Here is a 25431-nt window from a genome sequence, read left to right as displayed (position 1 = left end):
CGTGGTAGGCATGGTGGTGGTGGTGCGGTGATAATTGGGTTGTTTGGTTGTTGAGAGAGGGACAGATACTCAGAGAGAGAGGAGTGATAGATAAAATTTAAATATTATTTTATTGTAGAATTTATATTATTTTATTGTGGGAAAATATTATTTTAATGAGTAGAATAGGAAAATAAAAGTTGGGATGTTGGGTGTATTGTAAAACGGTATTGTATAATTGATAAAATAGGTTTTTGGGATGGTAAAATAAGATGGGATTTAAGATCCGGATGTGGATGCTACAAACATAACAATTTTCACTATATTTTTCACAATAGTTAAGTTAACAAATTTTTATAGATTCTCAATTAAGCCTATTATTTTATTGTTTACCATTCATAACTTGCCACCTTGGCAATTTGTGACTATAGACTTATTGTTTATGATCGGGTTGAAGTCAAAATCACACAATTTAAATAGATGACTTTTTTTGGACATGTGCATCAATCCACTTAATTCACTCAAATTGTCCAACTTTTTTTGCCCCATACCAACCCACAAGGATATGATATTAATATTTAAGCGGATTGGATAGGTTCAACTATTAAAGCAACGGATTGGATTGGGTGGCAAGTTTAGTGTTTTTTTTTTTTTTTTTTTAACCACCAATATCTCTTATCAATTTTATGGTTTTTTTTTTTGTTAACACGATGATTTGATGATAGTATGGAAAATAAATTATGCTTTCCTAACGTATTTGTAAGCTGACTTAAGGATATGAATATGGTAATGGTACTTATTCAGTAAAACAAATTTGGTACTCATATTCTTTTTTTTTCTTTTTTTTTTTAGAAAAACAAAGTACCCATAGCTTAAGACAAGTGTTTTTTGATCTACATGAAAGTGGGATACTTTTTATAATTTTATTCGATGGCTTAAGGGATTTATAGAAAAAACAACTTCTTAAGTTTATCCAACAATAATAAAATAATTTTATATGTTTAATTTATAACATAAAACAAAAACTAACTTACCTAACAGGCCCAATCCACCAAATTGAATAACCCAAATTTCCAACCGACCTGCCATTTATGGAGTTTGGTGAGTCGACGACGATTTGGCCACGATGGATTGGTTTAAATTTTGCCCTTCAACCCGTCCAATCTAGCTTGCGTACAACCCTACTATTTTTTATTCTTAAGGATACGTTTGGTACACTGAATGTAGATTGCATTAGGAATAGTAATCTTTATTACTGGGAATAGAAGACATTATAATAGAATAATTATTACTATTCATAAGTTTGGTTGTTACATATGGAAAGCTTGTAAAATATGATGTATAAGGAAACTTTATATTTTTAGAAATATATTAATTTTAAAACCTATTATATATACTAAAGAATAGCTATTACATCTATTTTAAAGAGGAATAACTATTCTTCAATTTAAGGAATAGTCATTCCAATGTAATAACTAATCTATGTAATAAAGATGCAACCAAATGACTGAATTGCTATTACACATAAATAACTATTCCATTATAGGAATTATTACAACATACCAAACATACCTTAAAAGTTATTTGCACATGTTCAAGTCAAATAGCAACTCTTCTATATTTTTTCCCCTAAATATTAAAAATAGATTATTTGGTTAATTAGTAACATATAAATGATAAATTATCAAATATCCTAATTAACTGGATGTCTCTCACAAGATTCATATAATTTGTGATTACACAAAATAATTAATACCAACAAATTACAACCAAAATGCGAAAAAATACTAAATATTTATAAACCATAGTTGTGAGTTGTCAAAACATGAACTATATTGTGAAATAATTTTTTACTAGCTTATAATAATCCTTATATCTGCATGAGTGTAATTGAGAACAATCAAAATACATACATACGTACGTACATACTTACACATTAAATTAAAGTATGATAAATTCAAATTGAGTCCTTACATAATTTTTAATTTAGATACATGAATTTGCATTTAAATATAATTGACACAAAATTATAGTATAAGGGAAATGACACTTGGTATAAAATTGAAGTAATTATATATATATTATATATAAAAACTAAAGACACTTGGCACAAATTTTGAGTGCAATTAGAACCAAAATTAGATTATTAATTGAGCTTCCACTTTAAAATATTATATATTATCATGAATACTCCTTAAAATTTAAGAAAATTATATTTTAAACCATATAATATAAAAGTAATAACTTAGATAGATAGTGAGGTTTTAAAAATTAACAACTTAAACCCAATACTATTCTAAAAAAAAAAAAAAAAAAAAACTAACAAATTATCACAATATTAAAAATACAATTTACAACCATTCAAATTAAAGAACTTTAACAAATTACAACAGCAATAAAAACATAATCTTAAAATATTAACATACAGTTTGTAGGTTAGCATGCTGGATCCTCAACCTAACGATCATTATTTAAAAAAGTCAAATGACTTATTAAAATTTTTGTTGTGACATATCCACTTGATTGGAGTAAGATAGATTACAGTTAATTCAATTAGTAAAGTCTCCGATAGTTGAATAAGAGATCCGAGGTTCAATCCGTACGTACACCAAAAATCGATTGATATTTTCGTCTGATAATAAAGAACTATCATTATGAGTAGATTTGAACTCTCTCAACCTTCTCTCTCTTTTTTTTTTTTTTTTTTTTAATGCATAAAAATTAAGCTAAAATGTAAATTAGCACAGGTTCGAACTTCCAACGAATCAATCCTTATCTTAAATCAGACGGCAAATAACTTCCAGCCACTCTCAGGTACTAACTACAAACCAGGGCCATTTCATTTATCAAAATAAAAACCACAAAACCAAAACCACTCTTCTTCACACCTCTCTCTCTCTGTCTGTCTTTCAATCTGCGAATTGCTTGGTGAGCCATCTCTCTCTCTCAGATCTCTCTTTGTCACATTTTCTGTAATATTTTTCCCTATTATGTAATTGGTTTGGTCCTTATTTTTGTTTTCACAGTTATTTCCTTATAGACATCTTTAGCTGGAAATTCCATTGACTATCCGATTCATACTTAGCATTTCTAGCCTCCTCCATTGTATATACAGTACTCAGATGGACTTGAATATGTACAGGTTTTCGAAATTTGATTGTGGAGAAGTGACCGGTGTTGTGTTTTCTGAAATTAATTGTTAGGGTTTTTTTTTTTTTTTAACCGTTGGGAAAAAATTACTTTTATGCACATGAAATTTCTAAAGATTCTTTGAAAAATCATATTCCATGGAAATGTGTATCTATGTGTGTGTGTTTCAATGGAATGTGTCCTGTGAAATGAAGTAGAAACTTATTGGTATAACAGTAAAAAAGTCGCATTTCTTATATTGAATGTGGTTGTGAACTTGTAATCATAATGCTATACACGAAAGTGAAGTTTGCTAATCGACCCACTTGTATTAAGAAGTGGTTTGAGAATGGAAAATGGGTTTTATTTCAAATGGCACCGCTTTCCCTTGTAAGAGTAAGGTGGAGAGTGAGGTGACAATGAATCATGGGTTGCATTTGGGCAGGTGGGTCTTTCTGTTTGTTAATGACCATCTACTGTGGGATGTACCAAATGTACAAGGAGCTATCAACGAGTTATAAAATTTAAACGTGCAGTCGAAGCACAATCATACAATAATGTGCACAAGAGTCTGGTTTAGTTTTATTATTTGATCGTGTGAGTAAAGTTTGTTGGGTTTATGGTATTATTTTATCATCCATTATCTCATTTACAGGGAAAATAATCCAATTGCAATGGCGACAAGGATAGCTACAAGATTTGTGTCTCGAAGGTTTTCCAGTAGTGGCAAAGTGCTTAGCGAGGAGGAAAAAGCTGCAGAAAATATTTACATTAAGGTAATCTAGGAAGCCCCATATTTTATTTTTGAAAGACGAGGATGTTATCAAGGTGCAGAGGGAATTATGTATATGTTTATGTTATTTCTTTCCTTAGTTTGAACCTATTTTTCTCATTTTATCATATTTTGATATACTCTTTTATTTTGCCTTCCTCTTGTTGTATCTTGTTTATTGGAATACTGTTTTATTTGGCCATTTTAAATCCAAGAACTGGGTTTTGGTATTTATAGAAAAAAAGTGATTTGTCTTGAGTATGGTTGAGTATTCCAGCTGAAACTAATGTGGTCAGTTGGTTGGGGCAAGGCGCCATTTGGAATATATAACAGTTGAAAAAAACTAATTTATGTTTTCCCCCTTTTTCTGTGAGCTGAGGTGGTGAGAGTGAGACTACAATGATCAGTTTAATGCCTTACTACTTTAGCAGAGATCCATGCTAATCCTTGCAATGGGTGTTGAAAGTCAGTTAATCAATTTGGCCAAATGATATAGTTTTGGATTATAGTTTGGTTGTGTACTGACTCTCCTCCATTTTTGGAACAAGTGTTCTATATTTAATATGCAAATGCTATTTTATTTAGTATTATTATTATTTTTAATGTGCATGTGTAATAACACAACTTATTCATTTATAAAATCTCTTTTATTTTCTCTTGCTTGTGTTGATTATGATAGTAAATTTGGGCATGAACAGGATAGTTTTCAAGATACTTGTCTTGAAGAGGACAGGAACTGTTTGGAAATTTATATAGTAGCCCTAAACTAAATTTGAGAAATTGATTGAGAACTAAGTTTATTCCCCTGTACTATGGGATATGGATTTGTAAATGAGAAGGGGAAAGAAAACCGAAAAATGTTGCTGAAAAATCTGATATACACATGGAAACACCAGTTGGAAGTTGTTAGGATTTATATAATTAGTAAAATAAATTGAGAATACTTGTTTTGAAGATTAAACTTATACTTTTTACAAATTTATAATCATAGTGCATCAAGATGGTGGTGAATTCCAGATGGAGAAGTGTAATAGATCTTGATTTTCTAAACAATGCCTAGGTTTATTATTATATTAGTTGTTGATTTTTCTGTTTATAATTATAACAACCATAAGATTTTTTTTTGAGTATCTCAGTTTTATCTATTTTACAACATGTGTGCTTGTTACTGTGCATGTGTGGACAGAGAAACAATGGGAGGAAAAGAATGAAGTGGGGAGTGGGTGCCAATTATCTAGAAAATCATTATCAAGCCCATGTAGACATAAATTTTGCTGGGAATTGTTAGCGCTAGATTTACTGGGTTTCCTCCCCCGTTGATTAACGGATGATAATCTAATTGTTCTTTACTTAAAGATCTTGAAAACATCCTTTTGGCGGAGAGGAATGTGTTGTCATTGAAAAGAGATAATGAGATCGTTGTGAAGTTTGTTTGGTGGGAGTTGTGTTGTTCCTTTGAGCATTGATTAAGCAAAGGTTTTGAGTAGAAATTATGACTAAATCAGAGGTCCCAGTATTAAATTAGAGACGATGGTTGATATTGGCAATTTAGAAAGTCTGGGATTTCTGTTAAACTTCTCTAGCACAGTTGTATCTGACTTTGGATAAAAATCTCTCTCTATATGTTTGCCATAATGAGTGATCTGATTATATCTTCCAATCACAACTCACAACGGAGTATCTGCTTGTTTATCATGTCTGTAGTGCTTTTGTGTCTGTGTTTTGACAAATCTTTTCGTAATAATGCAGAAAGTCGAGCAAGAGAAATTGGAGAAGCTTGCACGGAAGGTATGAACAAGTATACTTTGTCTGTCTGCATCTGTGTGTTTAGACTTCGGTGAATTTATGCACTGCATGATTATATTAAAGATCTTGATTTTCACCTTAAGCTTATATAGTCGTACTTGATACTTAGGATCTTGCTTGATGTGGCTTGTTTAAAAAAAAGTAGATATGATTATAAAACAGGGGTTCACAGTGTATGCAGTTGTGTTTTAAACTGTCTTTACTCTCTCTTAAATGGTTAAATAGTTTCTTAGTTTGCTATGTATTAGTTGCTTTTTGAGCTACTGTTCCAAAACTCGGTTGATTTGTTTGGTTTGTCTGTGTTCAGTACTTTGGTTAATTGACTAGGACTTGAAAGTCAAAACTTGACTGAACTCCATAGACTAGACGGAACTGTGTCAGCTTAATATATCATGTATCCATTGCAGTTAAAATTAATTTTGATGGTCTCATCCAGCAAAAAAAATGGCATTTTTGATTGTCTCAAATTGAATTGGGTTATTGAGTTAGCTCAAAAATTTTTTTTTTTTCAACTTCCATATTAACTCAAATTTCATGCTGAAGCCTCTAGGAATGTGGTAAAAATTAGATATTCCATTTTCTCTCTGGGAACTTAGTTTGCTTGATATCCTTATGTAGTTATCCCTGGAAAAAAGTAATGCTTAATGAGTTGATGTTCTCAGGGCCCTAAACCAGAAGAAAAACCTGCCACAAGCTCAGGAGGATCAGCCACAGATGCCAAACCAACCAGCTCATCCTCAGCATCTGGAGCATCAACTGAAAAAGTATCCACTGACAAGTACCGGAACTATGCAGTTCTAGCTGGTACTATCACGGTTTTCGCTTCTCTTGGATGGTACCTTAAAGGTACTGCAAAGAAGCCAGAAGTCCAGGACTGAGGTTACTGTGCTTTGACATGAACAGTTAAAAAAGATGATAAGTAGTTTTCTTTACACTACTGGATCTTTGGCAAGAGTTTAATAAAGATACATCAACTTCACTGTGCTCCCTCTCTGTATTTGTTGCATCAGATTATAACTGCGTTTTATGTGCTTTTATAATTCTTGAGTTTGGCACGGGTTCATGGTGACCCTGTTTCGGAGAATATTTACAATGTGGAGGCACTATTCAAATTTTTTTTTTTTTTGGACAGCGCAATTATTTTAATATTGTCAATTCTATGACATGGGATGGCAGGTGATGGTTATCATTGTTATTAGCAGATGAGAATGAAATACAAGCTTCAGCGAAATTTTGTTTCGTTAATGAATCAACTTCAGCATGAGAACTGAATACTAGTTGTTCGTTAATTAGTAATTTGTTTGTGTTCCTTGAATAGAAGCAAAGTACCAACCTCGAAAAGACTATACAAAATTGATCCTAGCTAGCACAAAATTGATCCTTATGTCCTGTGGACAGGAAGTTATTTTGGTTACACTGAGTAGAGTTTTCATGGCTAATCAGCCCTTATCTTTTCTTACTTTTATTTTTTTGAGAAGATTATCCTTTCTTGCTTAATAACGAAAAAAAAAAAAAACTTAGAAAAGATCATACATTCATTTACTGAAGTCTAAATCATTATAAATGTAGTGATTTATAATGAATTATATCACTCAATCTTGATCAAAATCATGTGACAATGTTAACTTCATTTATAAAAGTAGTTAATCACTGCTTTACATCCTTGTTCCGTTGTCTGCTCTCTGCTTATTGTATTGGTTGGTGTTGATGCTTATCCCTCATCTCTTCTCTTCCAATAGATGATGTGTCGACAGTTCACTTATGGATAATATGACTCGACCCATCAATTACTTAATTTGAGACAAATTAGAGGACATGTGAAAGATAAGAAAAAAGAGAGACTATATATGTTTATCAAAAAAAAAAAAAGAGAGACTATATATAGGACGTGTTCATTGACTTTTTAAGTAAGACTATATTTGAGTTTACCAAAAAAAGTAGACTATATTTGAGCATTTCAAAATGATATTGATGATCAACAATATGTAATTGACAGGGTACAATAAAACCTAGTTCATTATATTGATGGTGTGTGTATATATATACATATATACTTGTAAAGACCATAAAAAGAAAAGGCCAAGCCCACTTAGAAGAGTGGTACCTTGTTCTTCAAATCAAGCCCAAACAATAAATTTTTTAAGAGAGTGGGTTTCTAACTCAAGTGCAATGCAAAGATAATTCCAAGATTGGATCCAAAGTATCAGATAGGTATACTTAGACCAACAATTGAGGAAAAAACCTTCCTCGGGCGGGTTCGAGGATCAATCTCTCATTAATAAGTTAAGCTCATATCATTTTACAAGGTAATACTTAGTTCTCTCTTGTTTCTTCTTTTCTTGGAAAATGTTCATCCCTTTTTTTTTTGGTGTTCCCTTTCTTATATAGTTCATTCCCTCGCATCCCAGCCCTCCACTTGTATGTCTCATGACATTTCTTAGGATACTTGTCCCATCAAGACCCTTCTGAAGGTGGTAGAGGGAGTTGCTAACTGTCAAGTTACTGTTAAGGGGTTATTTCCCCATTAATGCAGTTGATTAGGTTGGTGCAGAGCATTGAATGCGGAGGTGGGAGGTGTCTTCTTTAGAAAACTTCCTCCCACCACCCCTGTAGGTCTTGTACCCTCTCATCGCTATTCCCTCCCGTTGCTATCCCCTCCTGTATCCTTGGGCCTTTAAGGGATGCCAGTCATCCCTTGGTTCTCTTGTTCTCCTCGGCTAGGTGCAGTCCTGAGAGTCTGCTTGCCCATCTTTACCTGGATTGGATAGATTCGTCCTCGGCTTGGACTCCTTGGATCGATCTCCCCCCACAATACTTATGCTAGGTTTAAAAGTTCAAGGAAATACATTCCCCTTCTTACTATCTACTTATTATATCCTTTTTGAGGTCATTCAATGAAATTGGAATGATTCCTATAAAAGAAAAATTGTATAAAAAGAAATGGAAATAATGTGTTAGGGTTTTTAAAAATTATAGTAGGAGGCAATTAACAAAATACTATCAAATATATATGATCAAATATCAACCTATGATTCTGATTCATGATTATCATTTTTTATTGTTAAGTCGAGACATTAATCGATTTTTGGTGTAAACCGGATTAAAATTTAAAATATCTTATTTAACAGCAAAAAACTTTACAACATTTTTTTGGGAGAGAATTGTCATTATAGTTGGACTAATAATATATGGATATATCAAAGAAAAAAAAAAAAACCTATGGAATAAAGGGAAATAAAATGCTCCAATTATGAGTTTCAAAAAAAAAAAAAATGCTCCAATTATGAACCCATCCAATTTGTTTCCATTTATAGCTGGATGCAGTGCACCGCTCATGACATTTTTATTATTTTAAAATGAAGACTGCGCATCATATTCATTCCCATCATAAGAAAAAAGAAGAAGGAAGAAGACTGTGTATCATCACTTAAATAGTCTCACTTGGTGCGCCCAATAGTCCTCCGTGTGACTAACGAAAGAAAGAAAGAAAGAAAGAATTGCAGTGTGAGAATGGAAAAAGGGAGAAAAGTAGTAGTCTCAGCTCTGCAGTTTTCTTGCACCGACGATGTCTCTACTAATGTCGCCACTGCCGAAAGGTCCTCTCTTCTCTTCATAATCTTGTTTTTACAAACCTTCTCTCATTCTTAATCTTGCTCTTTACTTTCTCAATCAATTGGTTAAACGTGTGTTGTTGCTGCTAATTTAGGAACAGTTCTTGAAATTGTTCTTACTGAGTTAAAGCTTTTGTAGCCTATGGGTCTGAATTTCATGTAATCTATAGCTGACAAGCCACTAGGGTCCTTTTATTTTTTCACTTTTGTAATTGTTATTGCCTCGTATGTTGGGTTGGTACATATAAATGTTTGTGTTTGTTTACTTTTGATATTGGGGATGTACCTTGAAAAAGTGTTAGACCATGATTTTCTTTAATTCTTTGCGTATTTTTTACTACTCAACTTGATTTAAAAAGTGGGTTCTAATTAGCTCAATTAGTAAAGTTTTTTATGGTTGAATAAGAGATCTGGGTTCAATCCCACCTATACCAAAAACTGATTGATGTCTTGGTATGATAATAAAGAGCTATTATCAGAGCGGATGCCATAGGTTGAAACTCTCTCTTAAAAAAAAAAATTAATCTAAAAAAAAATTTTTTTTTGCCAGCTTATTGTGAGGACTTATAACAAAAGTCGACTTGGGTATTTTCAATTTTATGACTTTTGTCATGAAAGGGTGTTGTGCAAATCACCAAATCCCCTTCATCATGAGATTGGAACTTCCAATGTAAATAAAGAGCCAAGAAATTATGAATTGACTAATCGTTTGGATGTGGGCTTGAATGATTGGTTTGTGTTGTCAAGATTTTGTTTTTGCAATGGTTTTTAGGAACTTGATCAATGTTATGCCATTTGTTTTCATGCCATACCAAATTGAGAGCTTGGTTGGTGCTTAGAAACTTTATACATATGATATTTTACAGGACTACTTCTTTTTTCCATTTGGATGCTACTATGTACTTCTACCAGCTTTTTCCTTCATGTTATTGACTACAAGTCATAAAGCTCTATCCTCGTTTGACCTTTTTATGCAGGCTGGTTAGAGCTGCTCATGCAAAGGGTGCAAACATTATACTTATACAGGTATGTATAGTTGGAACTCGTGATATCAACTTTTGTAGCATATGGCTCCTTTAGAAATATTACTTTTTAGAAAGTATGTGTTTGATACATCTTCTGAAGTACTCCATAATTTCTGTTTCTTTGTTCTTATGACTACTTTATGCTTCTTCAAAATATTTATTTCTGTTCAACTACAAAATGTCTTCTCCCTTTTCCAACCATTAAAATTTGTAATGAGAAATTGGAAAGTATGCATGTTATTGACACTAGAGGACCTTGGAGCCTGTGTAAAAGACTATTAAGACACTCAAATTTATTCTTACTAGAATTGTAATATATGTATGGCTTAATGGAGTCTAAATCAGTTTTCCTGATGCCAAATAAAGTTTTGGTGTAGATTCCAAGCATCTGAACTGATCATCTATCAGCCTTCTAAACCGACTTGAGTTTGTGAAAAAGCTGTCTGGGAGGGATATTGAAATAGTGCAAATGCCATTTTAAGTACTCTTGGTTTAATCATCTTAAAGCTATGGGCATAATTAACTTTTGCCAAATGCAACTTCTTGGACTGTATAGGTCTTGCATAGTGCCTAAGGATGCCACCTAGTATGGCAGTGAAGCCTTACTGGTGAGGCACAGTGACCCTGGATAAAATCCTTCTTCATGCTAACCAACCACCGCTTAACGTTATATATGAGGCCGAGGGTCTTCTATAGTGCCTAACTACAAAGGCGACTTCTAAATATGTTTGCAATATAAATTGTTCATGAGAGCATAAGATGAGACATATTGATATACAATTATAATGCATTAATTCTGTAAAATTATGTCTTGGGTGATATCTCTTTGTCTGTTGGTTACTGCTGGTAAGTATCTGATACATAGTGAGACACATTATGATATTGGGGAACATTTCTTAGGTTGAGTTGGACTGGGGTCTGCCTGCCATGCTTTACTGAGATCGGTAAAACTTTGTTACACTGTCATCTTAGCAACTTTTGATGTGATTGTCAAATAATCTTTTATCTCATTTATTAATTTGTATTTTTCATATGATGAATGACATTGAATCAAGTTTAATTATATATGCTTAAAATTGTCTTCTACTTTGAAAGGGAATTGAAAATATATGCTTAAAGATATATATTTTTGATTGGTAAGTTACACACTTAGTGAGTTATGAACCCACAAACTCACCTACCATCCCTTTACTGTAGTAAGAGGAAGTGCCATTTGGGCTAGTGCTCATTGGCTTATTTTATTTTTTAAATGTGAGCAGCTAAAAAATAACCAGAAATGTTAATTTTCAGATAAGTGTCAAATATTATTCATATTTAATGCCAATGAGCTCTAGTTCGAATGGCACCTCCTACTTTTGTATGAGCAAGGTGGAGGGTGAGGTCATGGCGTTCAAAAACCATTAGGCGTGCATGTATAATATCAATATTTGGTTTTTTGGATGAATGGACGATTTTATTCCAATACTGAAACAAGTACAATGAATATGCACATATGCATTAACACAGAGCAAACAAAATCAGCTCACTACCTCCACATCACTGCAAACTATCTGAATACAACATTACAACTAGTTCAAGGAAGAATTCCTTACTGCTGAATATGAGATACGCCACATACTACACAGAACACGATTTCTGATGGTATGCAGAAACCTCTTTTCTCTTATTGCTCCAAGTAAAGAAGTTCCCAATGAAACTATGATCCATTACTTCAATGTTGTATAGGCACTCCCCAAACTCATATGCATAACATGAAAGACTTTCACCACTGAACTTTTCTGCAGTACTCCTCACCACATTAAATTCCCCTATAAGTAGCCATGGATTGCCTTCATACTGCTGCTTAAAAGAAACCAGAAATTTCCAAAGCTGTCTCTAGTCAATACCTTTATTAGAGGCATAAATAAAAGAGCAAAGCCAATTATGATCACCATGCCTTATCTTACAATACAATTAACCGCATGGTCAGATTGTGAAATAGCTTGCACTGACACTCTATTGCGATTCCAAAACACCCAAATTCTTCTAGAAGAATGGCTAATTATAATTGATTATGAAATCCCATCCTGCAGCATTGTGTCCTTAATTCTTGCTGTATCTCCTCCTCTCTTTTGTTTCAACCTTCTACCAAGCAAGCATAAACTAGAGACCTTTCTTCTAACATTGCCCTAATTCCCTCTTCTTGATAGAGTCATTCAGTCCCTTTATATTCCAAACTAGGATAATCATTGCAAAGGGTTCTTGTATCATCTTTATTTTTCTCAAGTATACAGTGTTCATCATTGTGAACACGATTTACTTTTTTTATTTCAATAAAACTTCTATTACCTATAATAAGGGTCATGTCAAGGAGAGCATCCCCTCATTGAGATTTCTCCCATTTCTACTATTTTCTTTTTCCCTCTATCACCATTACTTGGTTGATGACCTGAAGGAGTGGTTCAATAATTCGCTGGATAGTGAGTGAAGACAGACCCCCATTCTTGCTGTTAGGACTTACAAGTTGTCCACTTTTCCACACCTTCCAGGATCTATAACAGCAAAAGAATTTGCTTTCGTTTTCTCTTTTCTCACTTCATTCTTTCTAATGCTTTGAGACTTGGGACTCAGTGTATTGATAGCATCTTTTTCTAGCCCTGTGCTTCCACCCGTATAGTTTTCATGGTTATTCATCCCATCATTAGCCTTAGGAATATTTGGTACTCACATCTTTTGTATTCTTCAATATACAAGCATTGGACGAGTGACCAAATGACTTACAATGAGAAAATTTCAGAGGCCTCCATGGATATTCAATTCCAACCTCCTGAAATTCTTAGTCAACATCACCTTCCACAAATACCCTTGCATACCCAATCCTTTCCTGGTATTCAGTTACACTGTCTGCGTAAAATGGTTCCCTACTCCACTTGCTACATGTCTTAAGCAAGAAGGAGTCCAAATGTCCAATACTCAAGTCAACAGGAATATTTTTTTGATAGGTAAAATTCTTATCTACAATGGAATTTTAGACAGACAGAGTTTTGAGACTACATGGCTTAGTCATCTCTCTCTCTCTCTCTCTCGTTTTCTAAGGCCATGTCTACCTTGAATTAGCCATAATCGAGGCAATGGCTATTACAAGTTTTGAGACTTGTTACAATAAAGCCTTCTTTTGGCATCTATAGCTCTTACCTGTAAAAGGGTAATATTTGATGCTTAATATAAACAAAGAAATTATGGATGGTGTTGCAAGTAAAGTATTGTTTGCAAATAAATACACGCCATGCAGATGGTAAGTTAAACTTGATAAGTCATAATTGATTGTGTTTGACACTATTTCTTCAACTCAGTTATAATTCTCACTGTGGATAGTGTATAAGCTTTGGCCTCTTGGATCTTTTTTTCAGGAACTTTTTGAGGGTTACTACTTCTGTCAGGCACAAAGAGAGGATTACTTTCAGCGAGCTAAGCCTTATAAGGGTCATCCAACAATTCTGAGGTAAAGTAGCAGAAATCCTCTATTATTTGCTTGGCTAGCTGCATGCTCACATATTGTCCTGGCACCATGTAAATGTCCTATGATCTCAACTTCATACACATTTTTTGCAGTGGAACTTATTTTGTACCTTTATGTGATGCTGTGCAGGATGCAGAAACTTGCAAAAGAGTTGGGTGTGGTGATACCAGTTAGCTTCTTTGAAGAGGCTAATAATGCCCATTATAATTCAGTATCCATAGTTGATGCTGATGGAACAGATCTTGGACTTTATAGAAAGTCCCATATCCCAGATGGACCAGGCATGCGGGATGCAGGATTATTCCCTACATCAAATCTTATATAAGTATTTTTTTTATGCTAATATATAATAAATTTTTCCTGCAGGCTACCAAGAAAAATTCTATTTCAATCCAGGAGATACTGGCTTTAAGGTGGGTGCTTAGTATTCCCTTTGTCCCTGAGTAATAGTATCACTTGAAAAGGGAAATGTGGAGTATTAATTAGGGATGGGGGGGAGTATAATCTAAACTTATATCTAATTCTTGGGTAGTTTCTATTCTGTTGGTGATTGTGGTAGCAGTGCAACTTACAATAATCCTGATGCTTTTGGTAAACAGGTTTTTCAGACTAAGTTTGCAACGATTGGAATTGGTAAGAAGTTTAGATGCTCTAATTTTTAAAGTTCTGTTTTTAATTATTTTGGGCATGTTTGTAATTATAGGGCCATGCAAAGACACCTTCATTTTGTTCACTTTAGGCTTCAGATTTGCTATTTAACCATGCTAATAGCAAACAATATAGCAAATTCTTTTGTTCTAATAATTCATCTGTGACAGAATTCAGGATAGGGGAAAACTAAAGTTACTATTGCCTATTAATTTCAGCAATTTGTTGGGATCAGTGGTTTCCAGAGGCAGCCCGAGCTATGGTTCTTCAAGGTGCAGAGATATTGTTTTATCCTACTGCTATTGGTTCTGAACCTCAGGATCAGGGTCTTGATTCTCGTGATCACTGGAAGCGGGTAATGCAAGGGCATGCTGGGGCAAATTTGGTAAGTTCTTTAGCCTAGTAGAATACCAACTTTAGAATTACTGTAGTTGGTTCTAGGTTGGTCTATTTGTCTGGTCCTCATTCCAGTACATGCCTCGTTAGAGATTAAATAATCTAAAAATGACCATAAAACAATACGTATGGATAGATTATGCATTTCAAAGCAAATGTGTCTTTTGTTGAGCAAATAATCTATTTGCTGTTGTTGTTGTTGTATTTTTGATGATTTCTGTTGAGGGATTTTGGTGATTGTGCAGATCACAATTGATAAATATGGTGTTTGTTATTGAAATGCAACCACACAAGGGATTTAATCTATTTTGGATGAATTCAGGTACCTCTAGTAGCTTCAAATCGCATAGGAAAGGAGATAATTGAGACAGAGCATGGAAAAAGTGAGATTACATTCTACGGGAACTCTTTTATAGCAGGTATTCCGTTTATTTGTCTGATGATATTAGCAAAGTTGAGATTACCTTCAAGTTATTGGGCCATGTCCATGGATATGTAGCTAATACAAAATATATGTGAATCTATACTGATCACAGGACCTACTGGAGAAATTATTTCAGCTGCTGATGATAAAGAGGAGGCTTTGCTGCTTGCAGAATTTAATCTGGATAAGATCAAGTCCAAGAGAAAAGGCTGGGGAGTATTTCGTGATCGACGTCCAGAATTATACAAAGTGCTTCTGACTTTAGACGGAAACAGCCCCACACTGTGAGATCATCCTGTTAGTGTCTTGTTCGTGAGGTAATTAATAAAATTGCTTTAATAGCTTTCACAGCTGTGTATTATTTTCAAGCATTATGATTTGGGGGTGGGTGAAGGAAGTGGAGGAGGGGGGTGGGGGTGGGGGCGCGGGGGGTGTTTTTGGAGAGCAGAACAGCTAGATAACTTCAATGCTAAAATAAATCAAAGTGAGCAACAATATCTGGTTGAACTTCACATCTGAAATATGGTTTATTGAACATTGTTATTCTGGCTTTGTAATTTTTGTTTTCTTTATTGGTGATTAATACCATTATCATGTTGCATTGCTATGTACTGCATCTTACATTTAAATTTTAATCACTAGAGGATGCTCACTTGGGAAAGTTGACTCTATCATTGATCAAAATGTTTTTGGAACACCTAAGCCCAAGTTTCCTCTCACATGGTTTGACATTGTAATCCTAGCCTTTTGCCCTCGTGATATTTTAAAGAATAGTCATTTTCTCTAGTATCCTATTAGCACTCTGGTCAGTTACGATATGCAGTGTTTGTTGACTTTGTGTTTATATATTGGTTAGATATGATCTAAAACTTATAAAATAAAATATAAAAAAAAAAAAAAATTTTAAAGGGAAGGAAAAAGATGTGAATTTAACTTAAACCATATCTGCCAAGAGCTCTGTAACTTGTAACTCAACTAACATTTCTTGGTGTTTCTAACAAAGACGTAACTTAAACCATATCCATTTTTACCACCTAAAGCCAACGCCCAGGGAATGGTTTTCCAGTCCAGTTCATTCTTGAAGTTCTTAAATTCATTTTTATTTGAACTCTGATCATGTTGTTCAACTCTTTCAACAAAATAATTTATCAATGTATGAAATCAAGAACAGTAGCCTGAAATAGTCGTTAGTGTGTTACAGAGTGTAAATTGTGGCTACAATGGTGCATTCAACCTAGCAGATACACCTGACCTATAGTTTTTTTTTTTTTTTTTTTTTTTTTTTTTTTTTGCCTTTTCCTTGTTTTGATGGTTGAGTTTGGCCACATGAAGTGGGAAGAAAGCCTATAGTTGCAATTACACTCAAGTGATGGGCTGAGCTGTTTCATAGCAGCAGAGCCTTAGAGTTTCTCATTCTATCAGCGACATGTAGGGCTTCTGTGAAATAGTACATATACCTCTAAAAAGTAAAATCAAGAAAGCCATAGATTTTATAATCTTCCAAAGAATTGGCACTTATCAGGAAAAGAAATCTTCCAACAAATTTGGACCTGTCTTGCCACGTGTTTGGTGGAAAAAATTATGTTGTTCACGTCAGATCTCTCTTTGATGTACCCAAAGCATCTCAAGAAGACTTTATTTTTATCTTTTATAAAGAGCATCTTTAGAGTGAGTTTCTTGTTCCCTTGGCCTCCCATTTATCATAAGCTTTGCTTGAATCTGTTCTTGGCCATAAAAGGGACTGGGGCCATGAACTTCAATCATTAAAGGAGTTATTTTATTATGATGCTCTGTCTCTAGATTTTTACTGGCTATAATCATAATTGGTTGTTTAATGTATCATTTTTCTGAAACTAACCATCAATTAGATGAATTTCAAAGGTTTATCAATAACGATTTATCCACAAATTATATTTGAGACTTTGGTGAGTCCACTCTAATATATGCTCATTTTGTGGTGTATAATTCAGGTTTGGACTATATTCACTGTTAGTTGACTGCTTGACTCTATAGGTACTTTTCATTTGTTCCAGAATGTTACATTGTGAAAAAAAAAAAAAAAAAAAAAAAAAAAAAAAAAAAAAAAAAAAAAAAAAAACTTGAAATTGGCATTATATTCATTCATGTCATGATTATAGGTAGGCTCCCTATGGATTTGGGTCATTGCTGATGTTTTTGTTCCTCTTCATTCATCTTTAATTTGGGTGTCACTTTCATAATTTGAACATCACCCTGGTCATTGGTATTGATTTAATTATAGGTTTTCACTGCGTTTTCTTCCCCCTTTTTCTTTTTTCTTTTTCAATCAACATCCTGAGTCATATACATAAAGTGTTGCAACCAACCTTAATTCCCAGCTTGCAGGGGAAGGTGTGGGAAGTCTCAAGTTAAACTTTCATTGTTTTTTTTTTTTTTGGCTTGAAGGTGAACTTCAATATTAGTTCTTCACTGGTGTCTTAATAGGCCCTCTCTGAGCATCTTGGGCCATCTTATCCAGGTCATAGATCTTTTGTAAGCTTTTGAAAACTGAGCATGATGGCCTTTTTTTTTTTTGGCTACAACTGAATATGATATTGTCACTACCTAGAAATTCCCAAATTTTGCTTATCTACTATTGCTTCTCATTGTCCCTTTCGTTAATTTTGTTCTGTTGTGCATTTTTGCTTTTCTATTTGCATCTCAATTAAATACAGTATTTATTTAGGCTTCATAAAACATCATTATTATATAGGCAATTATTTTTATATAGAACATGTAGAGCAATTTATTTTTGATAATTTGATAGCAACAACGAGGGAGGGAGGGGAGATTTAAGCCTTGATGTTTTTGTGGAAACACTAAAAGGTGTAGGCTACAAGACTTCTGGCGCAACACATATAGAGCAATATTTGATTGGGTAGAAAAGTGCAAAAATAAAAACGGTGAAGGAAAAAAAATGATATATTCAAGGGAAAAAAAGATATATTCTCTTGTTTGGTTGTTTGGTAGAGTAGAAAAGTGAAAGGGAAAAAAGAAAGAGATATTATTTTATATCTAGGTCCACCATCCATATATTCCAAAATTAAAGGAAATTAAGAGAATATCTTACATAGATGATTTGACAATTTTATTCATTGATTTTATTTAAAACAATTCAATACAAAGATATAATAGTCCTTTCGGGGATATCCTGGTGGACTCTAGTAGTACACTTTTCATTTTTTTCAACCTCGCATTCTCTTTCCTATCCTCTTACCAACCAAATTCTTAAGATTTGATGAAACTGGGCTCCATTGCTGTCCCCTATAAATTAATGGTTCCTGGATGCTAGATAAAAGAAACCAATCGTTTACTCATTTTAACCTGGATGCAAAAACCCTCCTTAATGGTTTTTGTTTTATATACAACACTAATTAAGGTTAATGCAACATGTTCTATTATGGTACACGAGACACGGTCAAGAAATCTAAATACCATTTGGCCATTTGCCTAAGTATATACGGTAGTATATGGAAGTCTTAGATTATGATTATGGTGATCTGTGAGACACGGGTTCCAAAAAAATACATGAGGTTGTCCTTTCCTATAGTGCTTTCTTGGTTTGATACGGTCTAAATATTTTGACATGTACCTTTTTAGGTAAACAAATTGCAAATACAATGCACTATGATTTGATTATAATAGATTAGCATTTTAAGCTCTTAGCTTTACTTGGGAGTCTAGTGGAGAAACCCTCCTTAATGGTTTTTGTTTTATATACAACACTAATTAAGGTTAATGCAACATGTTCTATTATGGTACACGAGACACAGTCAAGAAATCTAAATACCATTTGGCCATTTGCCCAAGTATATACGGTAGTATATGGAAGTCTTAGATTATGATTATGGTGATCTGTGAGACACGGGTTCGAAAAAAATACATGAGGTTGTCCTTTCCTTTAGTGCTTTCTTGGTTTGATACGGTCTAAATATTTTGACATGTACCTTTTTAGGTAAACAAATTGCAAATACAATGCATTATGATTTGATTATAATAGATTAGCATTTTAAGCTCTTTAGCTTTACTTGGGAGTCTAGTGGAGAAATGATTCGAGTTATGGAGTTAGCAGAATATTGTAACTATCTCAAAAAATAAATAAACGCGATTTTTTTTTTTTTTTTTGGCCATATATAGCTACGTATAATGTGGCTAATATTGCTTGAAAATTTTGGCCATATATAGCCATGTATAATGCGGCTCATATTGCTTGAAATAGACTGTCTCTCGTAAACAAAGCCGGCAATATCGCTACAAGACACTTGGCAAAAATTTGTTATAATTGAGATGGTGATTATAAATTTCCATAGTTTGATATGCATAGTGTAAGTGCCTATAATTTAGGATAGTTTTCTGCAATTAACTCATAGAAAAACACCTAGAATTTATTTTGTATAACCTGAAATTAAATTTGCAGAAAGTAGAAAGCATGTTTTGGTTTTAAAAACACCTTCAGCAGGGAAATTCAGACAGACAGAGGGAATGAATTTTTGTTTTTTTTACCTTGGATGACTGATAATTTCATTCAAACAACAACAAAAAAAGTAGAAGAAGAAGAAGAAAAAGCAGAAGAAAGGAAAATTGCCCACTTAAATGCAAAGCTGGGTTCATGTTTTTCTTTCCTCTAATTATTAGCAAAATTAAAAATTCTAACTGGCATCTACAAGACTAATTAAGAGTTGAAACCAGCAAACTCCAACCTGCAATTACGAAATTGCCTGAGATTTCATATATGCTTGTGCTGACTTCAAGCTCAGCCTGCCTTATCTTATCTCCTTCTTTTCCTCCATTGCTTACACATCCTCGTTTTCCTTCCCATCTTTTTCATCATCATCATCATTGTCATTTTCTTCATCTTCCTCCTCCTCCTCTTCCTCTTCTTCTTCTTCTTCTAGAATCTCATCATTTGGCTGAACAAAGTTCAACTTGAGGCGACCATCTTCTCTAAATGCATGCAAAAACTCCTGGGTGGGAATCCTCATTTCCTTGAGAACAAACCTACCATCTTCTCTATAGGACTTAAAGAAAACCCAAGGCTTCCCACTCTTGCCTATACAAGAAATAGGTGGTGGGAATGCTCCACCACTACTTGTCTTTGACCTCCTAAATTCACCACCATGATTTTCATTGCATGCCAAGTGATGCTGCTTTGTCATCAAGCCTCCAACAACTTTCTCTTCTTGCTCAACTTGACACTCTTCATTCCTAAACTCTTCGACATCATCGGAGCTTTCAAAGCCAAGACCTTCAGTGCACAACTGCAGGCTATCAAAGTTCATTGATGAAAAGCTGTCACTGCTTTTGTGGCTACTAGTATACCTGTTTCTTGGGGTCGTGGTGTCTGAATTGGAATCCCATGATGCGTTCCTCTTGTTCTCTTCTTTCTCATCAATGGTATCAAGCTTTTCGATTGATGATGATGATGATGATGATGATGTGGGAGGGCTTGGGAAGCTGGATGGTTCAGGATTCTCTTTGAAATGAAGTTCACCAAAGATCTCGGTGAAGGGTGGTGACTCCTCAATATTGGGAATCTGGTTCCATGAGAGGGATTCAAGAAGTGTTGGATTTTCAGGCAATGGCTTCTCAAAGATGTGTTGGAGGCTTCCACAGGCAGCCATGGCTTTTTTTGGCTACTTGGTTATTTGTAGGATATTTGAGAGACTAAGAGAGAAAAAAAAAAGTGAGGAGTTCTTGATGGTTGAGCTTGGGAGAGAGAGAGAGAGCGAGAAGGAAGCACGAGATTAGGATGGGTTGAACCGTTGAAGAGATCAAGAGATGGTGCTATTAATTTGGGGTGTTGATATGCAACACGGATTGCTTACCCCCCCTCCCCCCCCAAAAAAAAAAAAGAAATTAAAACGAAATAAATAAAAAATGGAGCAAGAATGGGTGGTTTTGGAGATTGGTCAAGATTTGGTGGTTACAATTGAATGTAAACTATTACTCTAAAAAAAAAAAGTTAACAGATGTTACCTACTATTTATGAGTGGTGCATATAATTTTTTTTCCCCAATTCTTTTATGATTGAAATTTTTTTGCCACCAATTTGATGACATATGTGATTATAATGAGTGAACCATTGGTTGCACATGAACCTATTATGTTTTCTTCATCACTCATCGTTACACATGTCATCATGTTGCAATTAAAAGAAAAGGCTATCCATTACAACTACAATTACAAATTAATCTACGATTTTACACATAATTATTATAATATATAATTTTTAATTGAGTTTAAATTCTTCATTAAAATCTTGTCACAATAAAAATAAAATACTATTAATTATTAACAGAATTACCTATTAATAACTACCTAATGATTGAATTTATATTTAAACAATAAATAAAATAATTTTAATAGCTACGCTAATGATTAAATTTTTATTTCGTTAAATTTTTTTATGCATTGCATGGGTTATTGACTAATATATATAACCAAAGACGTTTGACATTTGGTTAACCTTATAATATTGTGTCACATAAGCTTTCGAGACCTCCTGATTTTACATATCATTATTCAAATATATTTTTAATTTAATTTAAAATTCATTCAATGTTTAACTCTCTATTAGAATCTTGACACATCATATTTTATTAAATAGTAGAATATACTAATTCTATATACAAATACAATCATAATAAAATGACTATTAATAATTACCATAATTATCAAATTTTATTTTAAAGAAAAATAATAATATAAAGAAAAAATCATATTGTGTTAACCTCTCTTTTTCTCTATATTAATATTATTTTCTCTAAATATAAATATTTCTCATTTCTCCCACTTTTTTCTTTTCCTTCTCTCTTTTAAATTAAGGAGCTGAATAAGTATGGGAAAAAGGGGGAAAAGAGAGAGACCACCCCATCCCCCACCCCGGACGGGCGCCTTCCCATTCTTCCATGGTCACTACAAAATTTCACAACAAACACAAGGGTATCAGCATACCATGGGTAAACATAAAAATAAGATAAGACTTAGACTTGCCAAAAATCAAAACAATGTTATGAAAATATTGCGAGATTTTGTTGTGCCACTTTTTTTTTCTCCTTCCAAATATATATTTTTTGATAATTCAATAGTTATAACAATAGAGAAGGGGGAAATTTGTGCTTTGGATATCTCTATTGGAAACACCAACAGATACTAATTGAGTTACAAGGCTCTTAGTCTTTGCAAACATATTGTTAAGCCAAAATATGGACTAATCAGTCGATCAATCAATATATATAAGCAGAGACCTCATGTTAGAAAGTATAAGATTCTACCATGTGACGCTTTATTATAGTGGTTTTACATTTAGCCTTCTACATTAACTTCTTGCTGCTATATTCCAAACAAGGGGCTGATGTTTTAAATTAGCCAAACAACTTAAATCTTTAATATGCCTTTATTACTTTAAATGTTTTAGATAGATTCAATGGATAACATTTTAGTTTTTTTTTTTTTTTTTTTTTTTTTTTTTTTTTTTTTTTTTTTTTTTTTTGCATAAGAACTAAGTTCGATGTATAATTGCAAGAGTCAAATTCAATGAATTAGGTAATATGATTATTTTTCTCTACACATTTGTCCAATCAAGCATAACTAACAACCTTCTTAAGAATTGTCATTCAAGAACTAAGTTCAATTTAGAATTGCAATAGTTAGATTTAATGGATTGGATAATATGATTATTTGTCGCTACACATTTGTCCAATCAAGCATAAATAGCAACCTTCTTAAGAGTTGTCCTTCGAGATAAACTTTGATGGAGTGATTTTTAAAGAGCAAAGCTAAAACAAGAATTTTGATTCAAGATGATAACGGGTTGCTCATTGCAGCATTGAGTTGCAAAGGGAGAGCAATTTAGATTCGGAGGAAACAAAACTAGCAAATCCAGGCTATTAATTTTGCAATTGAAATAGGTGTAAAAGATATCATCTTAGAGGGAGATTTAGCATATGTTATTGACAATTTTCAATCCAAGGTGGAAGATAATTAATGGTTGTGAGCTCGATAGAGACAACAATATTAAGAATAAGTATTACACATGGTAATAAAGATAAATTTCATATAGAAAAAGTATAGTTTTTTTTATAAAATATTTTAAAATTAATTTATACTTTTCTTGTATATCGCACGAGACATTGACTAATTTATGTTAAAATTGTACTTTAGATTTGTTCGAGCATTTAAAAGAGTACCTAAATATTTTCACTTAGAGAACGCTTATGGACACAAGAAAAAAAAAATCTCAAAATATTTTCTTAACAACCTTTTTTTGAGTTTTTGAGTCGTGATGGATTTGGGTGTAACATTATTTTATTTTGGATTATGGTGGGCTGGCACCTCAATTTGTAATAAAAATATTGACTCTAGCTTAAATTGGTGACCTCAAAATATAATAATGACAACAATAATACCCCTTTCGTTGGTGGCACTAACTACATCAAGGATTGCAATCTTTTATGTTTTGAATTTTGTCTTTTTTTGTTAAATGATCTCTCAATTCAACATATTCATTTCTATAGTGGGAACATAGTATGGGAACCCACAAAATCATCCACAAAGCATGGGGGCGAGGGAGGATACTTGTTACTGTAGGCTATATTGCTCTCTAGTCTCCACCCAGGGATGGGCTACTGGACAAGGAGACCACAACTTTAAGAGTTATGTTGCAACTTGCAACGCAATAATTTCCATAGTAATTGAATTGATAAGTTTTTATACTTATTATTTTATCATTTACCGTTAATAACTTGCCCCATTAACATTTGTGAAATATTTTGGAGTAGTAGAGTTATTGAACTTGTAATCGAAGCATGGCATGTAAAATTGTTGTAATGCAGTCCAGGGTGTACTGATTTGATTGGTTATACAATTTGAACCCACACCGCACCTTACCTTTTCATCCTCTCTACATTTTCCACCTCTTGAAAGCAACTCCAAAAAAAAGATTATATAAGAACAATAATCCTAAAGAAACAAAATATTCATGGCTGTTGATGTGATTTATTGTGAATTGGTGTTATCCAATCATATCAAGTTATGGGAAAATCTCTGTACCTAACACAATTCATAATAATTTTGGCTGCAAAAACTCACCTAGTCACATTCATTGACATCAACTAGGGATCAAATCATTGTAATTAAATCTGCAGCCTGCAATAGTTGTCAAAGGCAATGGTGCCTCCAACTCCTCTCCAAATGCGTGAGTTTCAGTGGCGGCTCCAGAAATTTTGTTTAGGGGGTTATTAAAAAATTTTAATAAAAAAAGAACTTGAATATATCGAATTATTGACAAAATAAAATTAATACATGAAGTTTTACAATTTTCTTCTACAAGTTTTCAAATTTTAAATTGTTATATGATAGTTCATTATGAGTATTTATGCCCAATGTGGATAGCTAGGACTATGAGGTTATGACTATTTTATTTTGTTAAGTCTATCTAACATTTTTATTTTTATGCAGTTGTTATTATCTATTTGTTATTATTTTTATAAAATAGTTTAAACCAAATGACTACACTAAACTCATTAGCTTCGTATTAATTATTGAGGCACACAACTACACTCATTCATATATAAACTTATACACTTTGCACCTATTTAACCAGTCAAATGCTTGGACAATCACTAATTTTACAATTTTTTTCTTAAATTTTACTAACTTTATATATATAAAAAAAAGTTATTATAACATGATAACAATACACACACATGTAACAAACCATCTTTATTTCCTAATTATTAAATTATATAAATTTATATTATACACACAAATGTCCACACACATCATAATTCACAAAAATAGCATTATAACAAAAAGTAATACACACTATCAATATTAGACACACTCACACACATAATATAAATTTATAAAAAAGAGTGATACTTACAATTCACAAACACTGACTCTCTACTCTTAGAGTTAGAAATACTTGTAATAAGGGTGTGCAAAATTTAAGTTAGGGTGTGCAAAAATATTTTTAAAAATAAATTAAAGTATTAAACTAACAAAAAACAAAATTTAAATATATAATTTTTTTTTTAATTTTAAGTCAGGGGTTCATTTGAACCCTAATGAACCCCTGAATATAGAATAGCGCCGCCTATGGTGAGTTTAGATTTGACCCG

General features: G+C 33.1%; 3 protein-coding genes across 4 annotated transcripts; 2 read left to right on the top strand and 1 right to left on the bottom strand.

Moving 5' to 3' along the window:
- The first annotated feature begins 2682 nt into the window (after positions 1 to 2682).
- LOC115979137 (uncharacterized protein At2g27730, mitochondrial) lies at positions 2683 to 6917 on the top strand. Of its 2 annotated transcripts, XM_031101112.1 has the most exons (5): positions 2798 to 2907; positions 3122 to 3158; positions 3764 to 3884; positions 5630 to 5668; positions 6349 to 6917. In XM_031101112.1, exons 3-5 carry the CDS (start codon positions 3783 to 3785, stop codon positions 6562 to 6564), a joined length of 357 nt encoding a protein of 118 aa, XP_030956972.1. In that variant the 5' UTR covers positions 2798 to 2907; positions 3122 to 3158; positions 3764 to 3782; the 3' UTR covers positions 6565 to 6917. The 2 variants fall into 2 exon arrangements, with proteins under 2 accessions (XP_030956966.1, XP_030956972.1); XM_031101106.1 differs by lacking the exon at positions 3122 to 3158 and having other exon boundaries at positions 2683 to 2907.
- Positions 6918 to 9011: 2094 nt separating this feature from the next.
- On the top strand, positions 9012 to 17336 carry LOC115979115 (N-carbamoylputrescine amidase). Its single transcript, XM_031101084.1, has 10 exons — positions 9012 to 9282; positions 10275 to 10323; positions 13712 to 13803; positions 13951 to 14102; positions 14188 to 14234; positions 14421 to 14454; positions 14688 to 14854; positions 15188 to 15284; positions 15402 to 15606; positions 17260 to 17336. The coding sequence occupies exons 1-9, from the start codon at positions 9197 to 9199 to the stop codon at positions 15575 to 15577; spliced, it is 900 nt and encodes a 299-aa protein (XP_030956944.1). The 5' UTR covers positions 9012 to 9196; the 3' UTR covers positions 15578 to 15606; positions 17260 to 17336.
- Positions 17337 to 19896: 2560 nt separating this feature from the next.
- Positions 19897 to 21136, bottom strand: LOC115979127 (protein FANTASTIC FOUR 3). Its single transcript, XM_031101096.1, has one exon. It carries the CDS (start codon positions 20926 to 20928, stop codon positions 20101 to 20103), a length of 828 nt encoding a protein of 275 aa, XP_030956956.1. The 5' UTR covers positions 20929 to 21136; the 3' UTR covers positions 19897 to 20100.
- Between the last annotated feature and the right edge of the window lie 4295 nt (positions 21137 to 25431).

This window comes from Quercus lobata, chromosome 1 (genome assembly GCF_001633185.2).
Source record: "Quercus lobata isolate SW786 chromosome 1, ValleyOak3.0 Primary Assembly, whole genome shotgun sequence".
Taxonomy (NCBI): domain Eukaryota; kingdom Viridiplantae; phylum Streptophyta; class Magnoliopsida; order Fagales; family Fagaceae; genus Quercus; species Quercus lobata.
The sequence above is the reverse complement of the archived record's forward strand: the minus strand, read 5'-3'. Positions and strand labels throughout refer to the sequence as shown.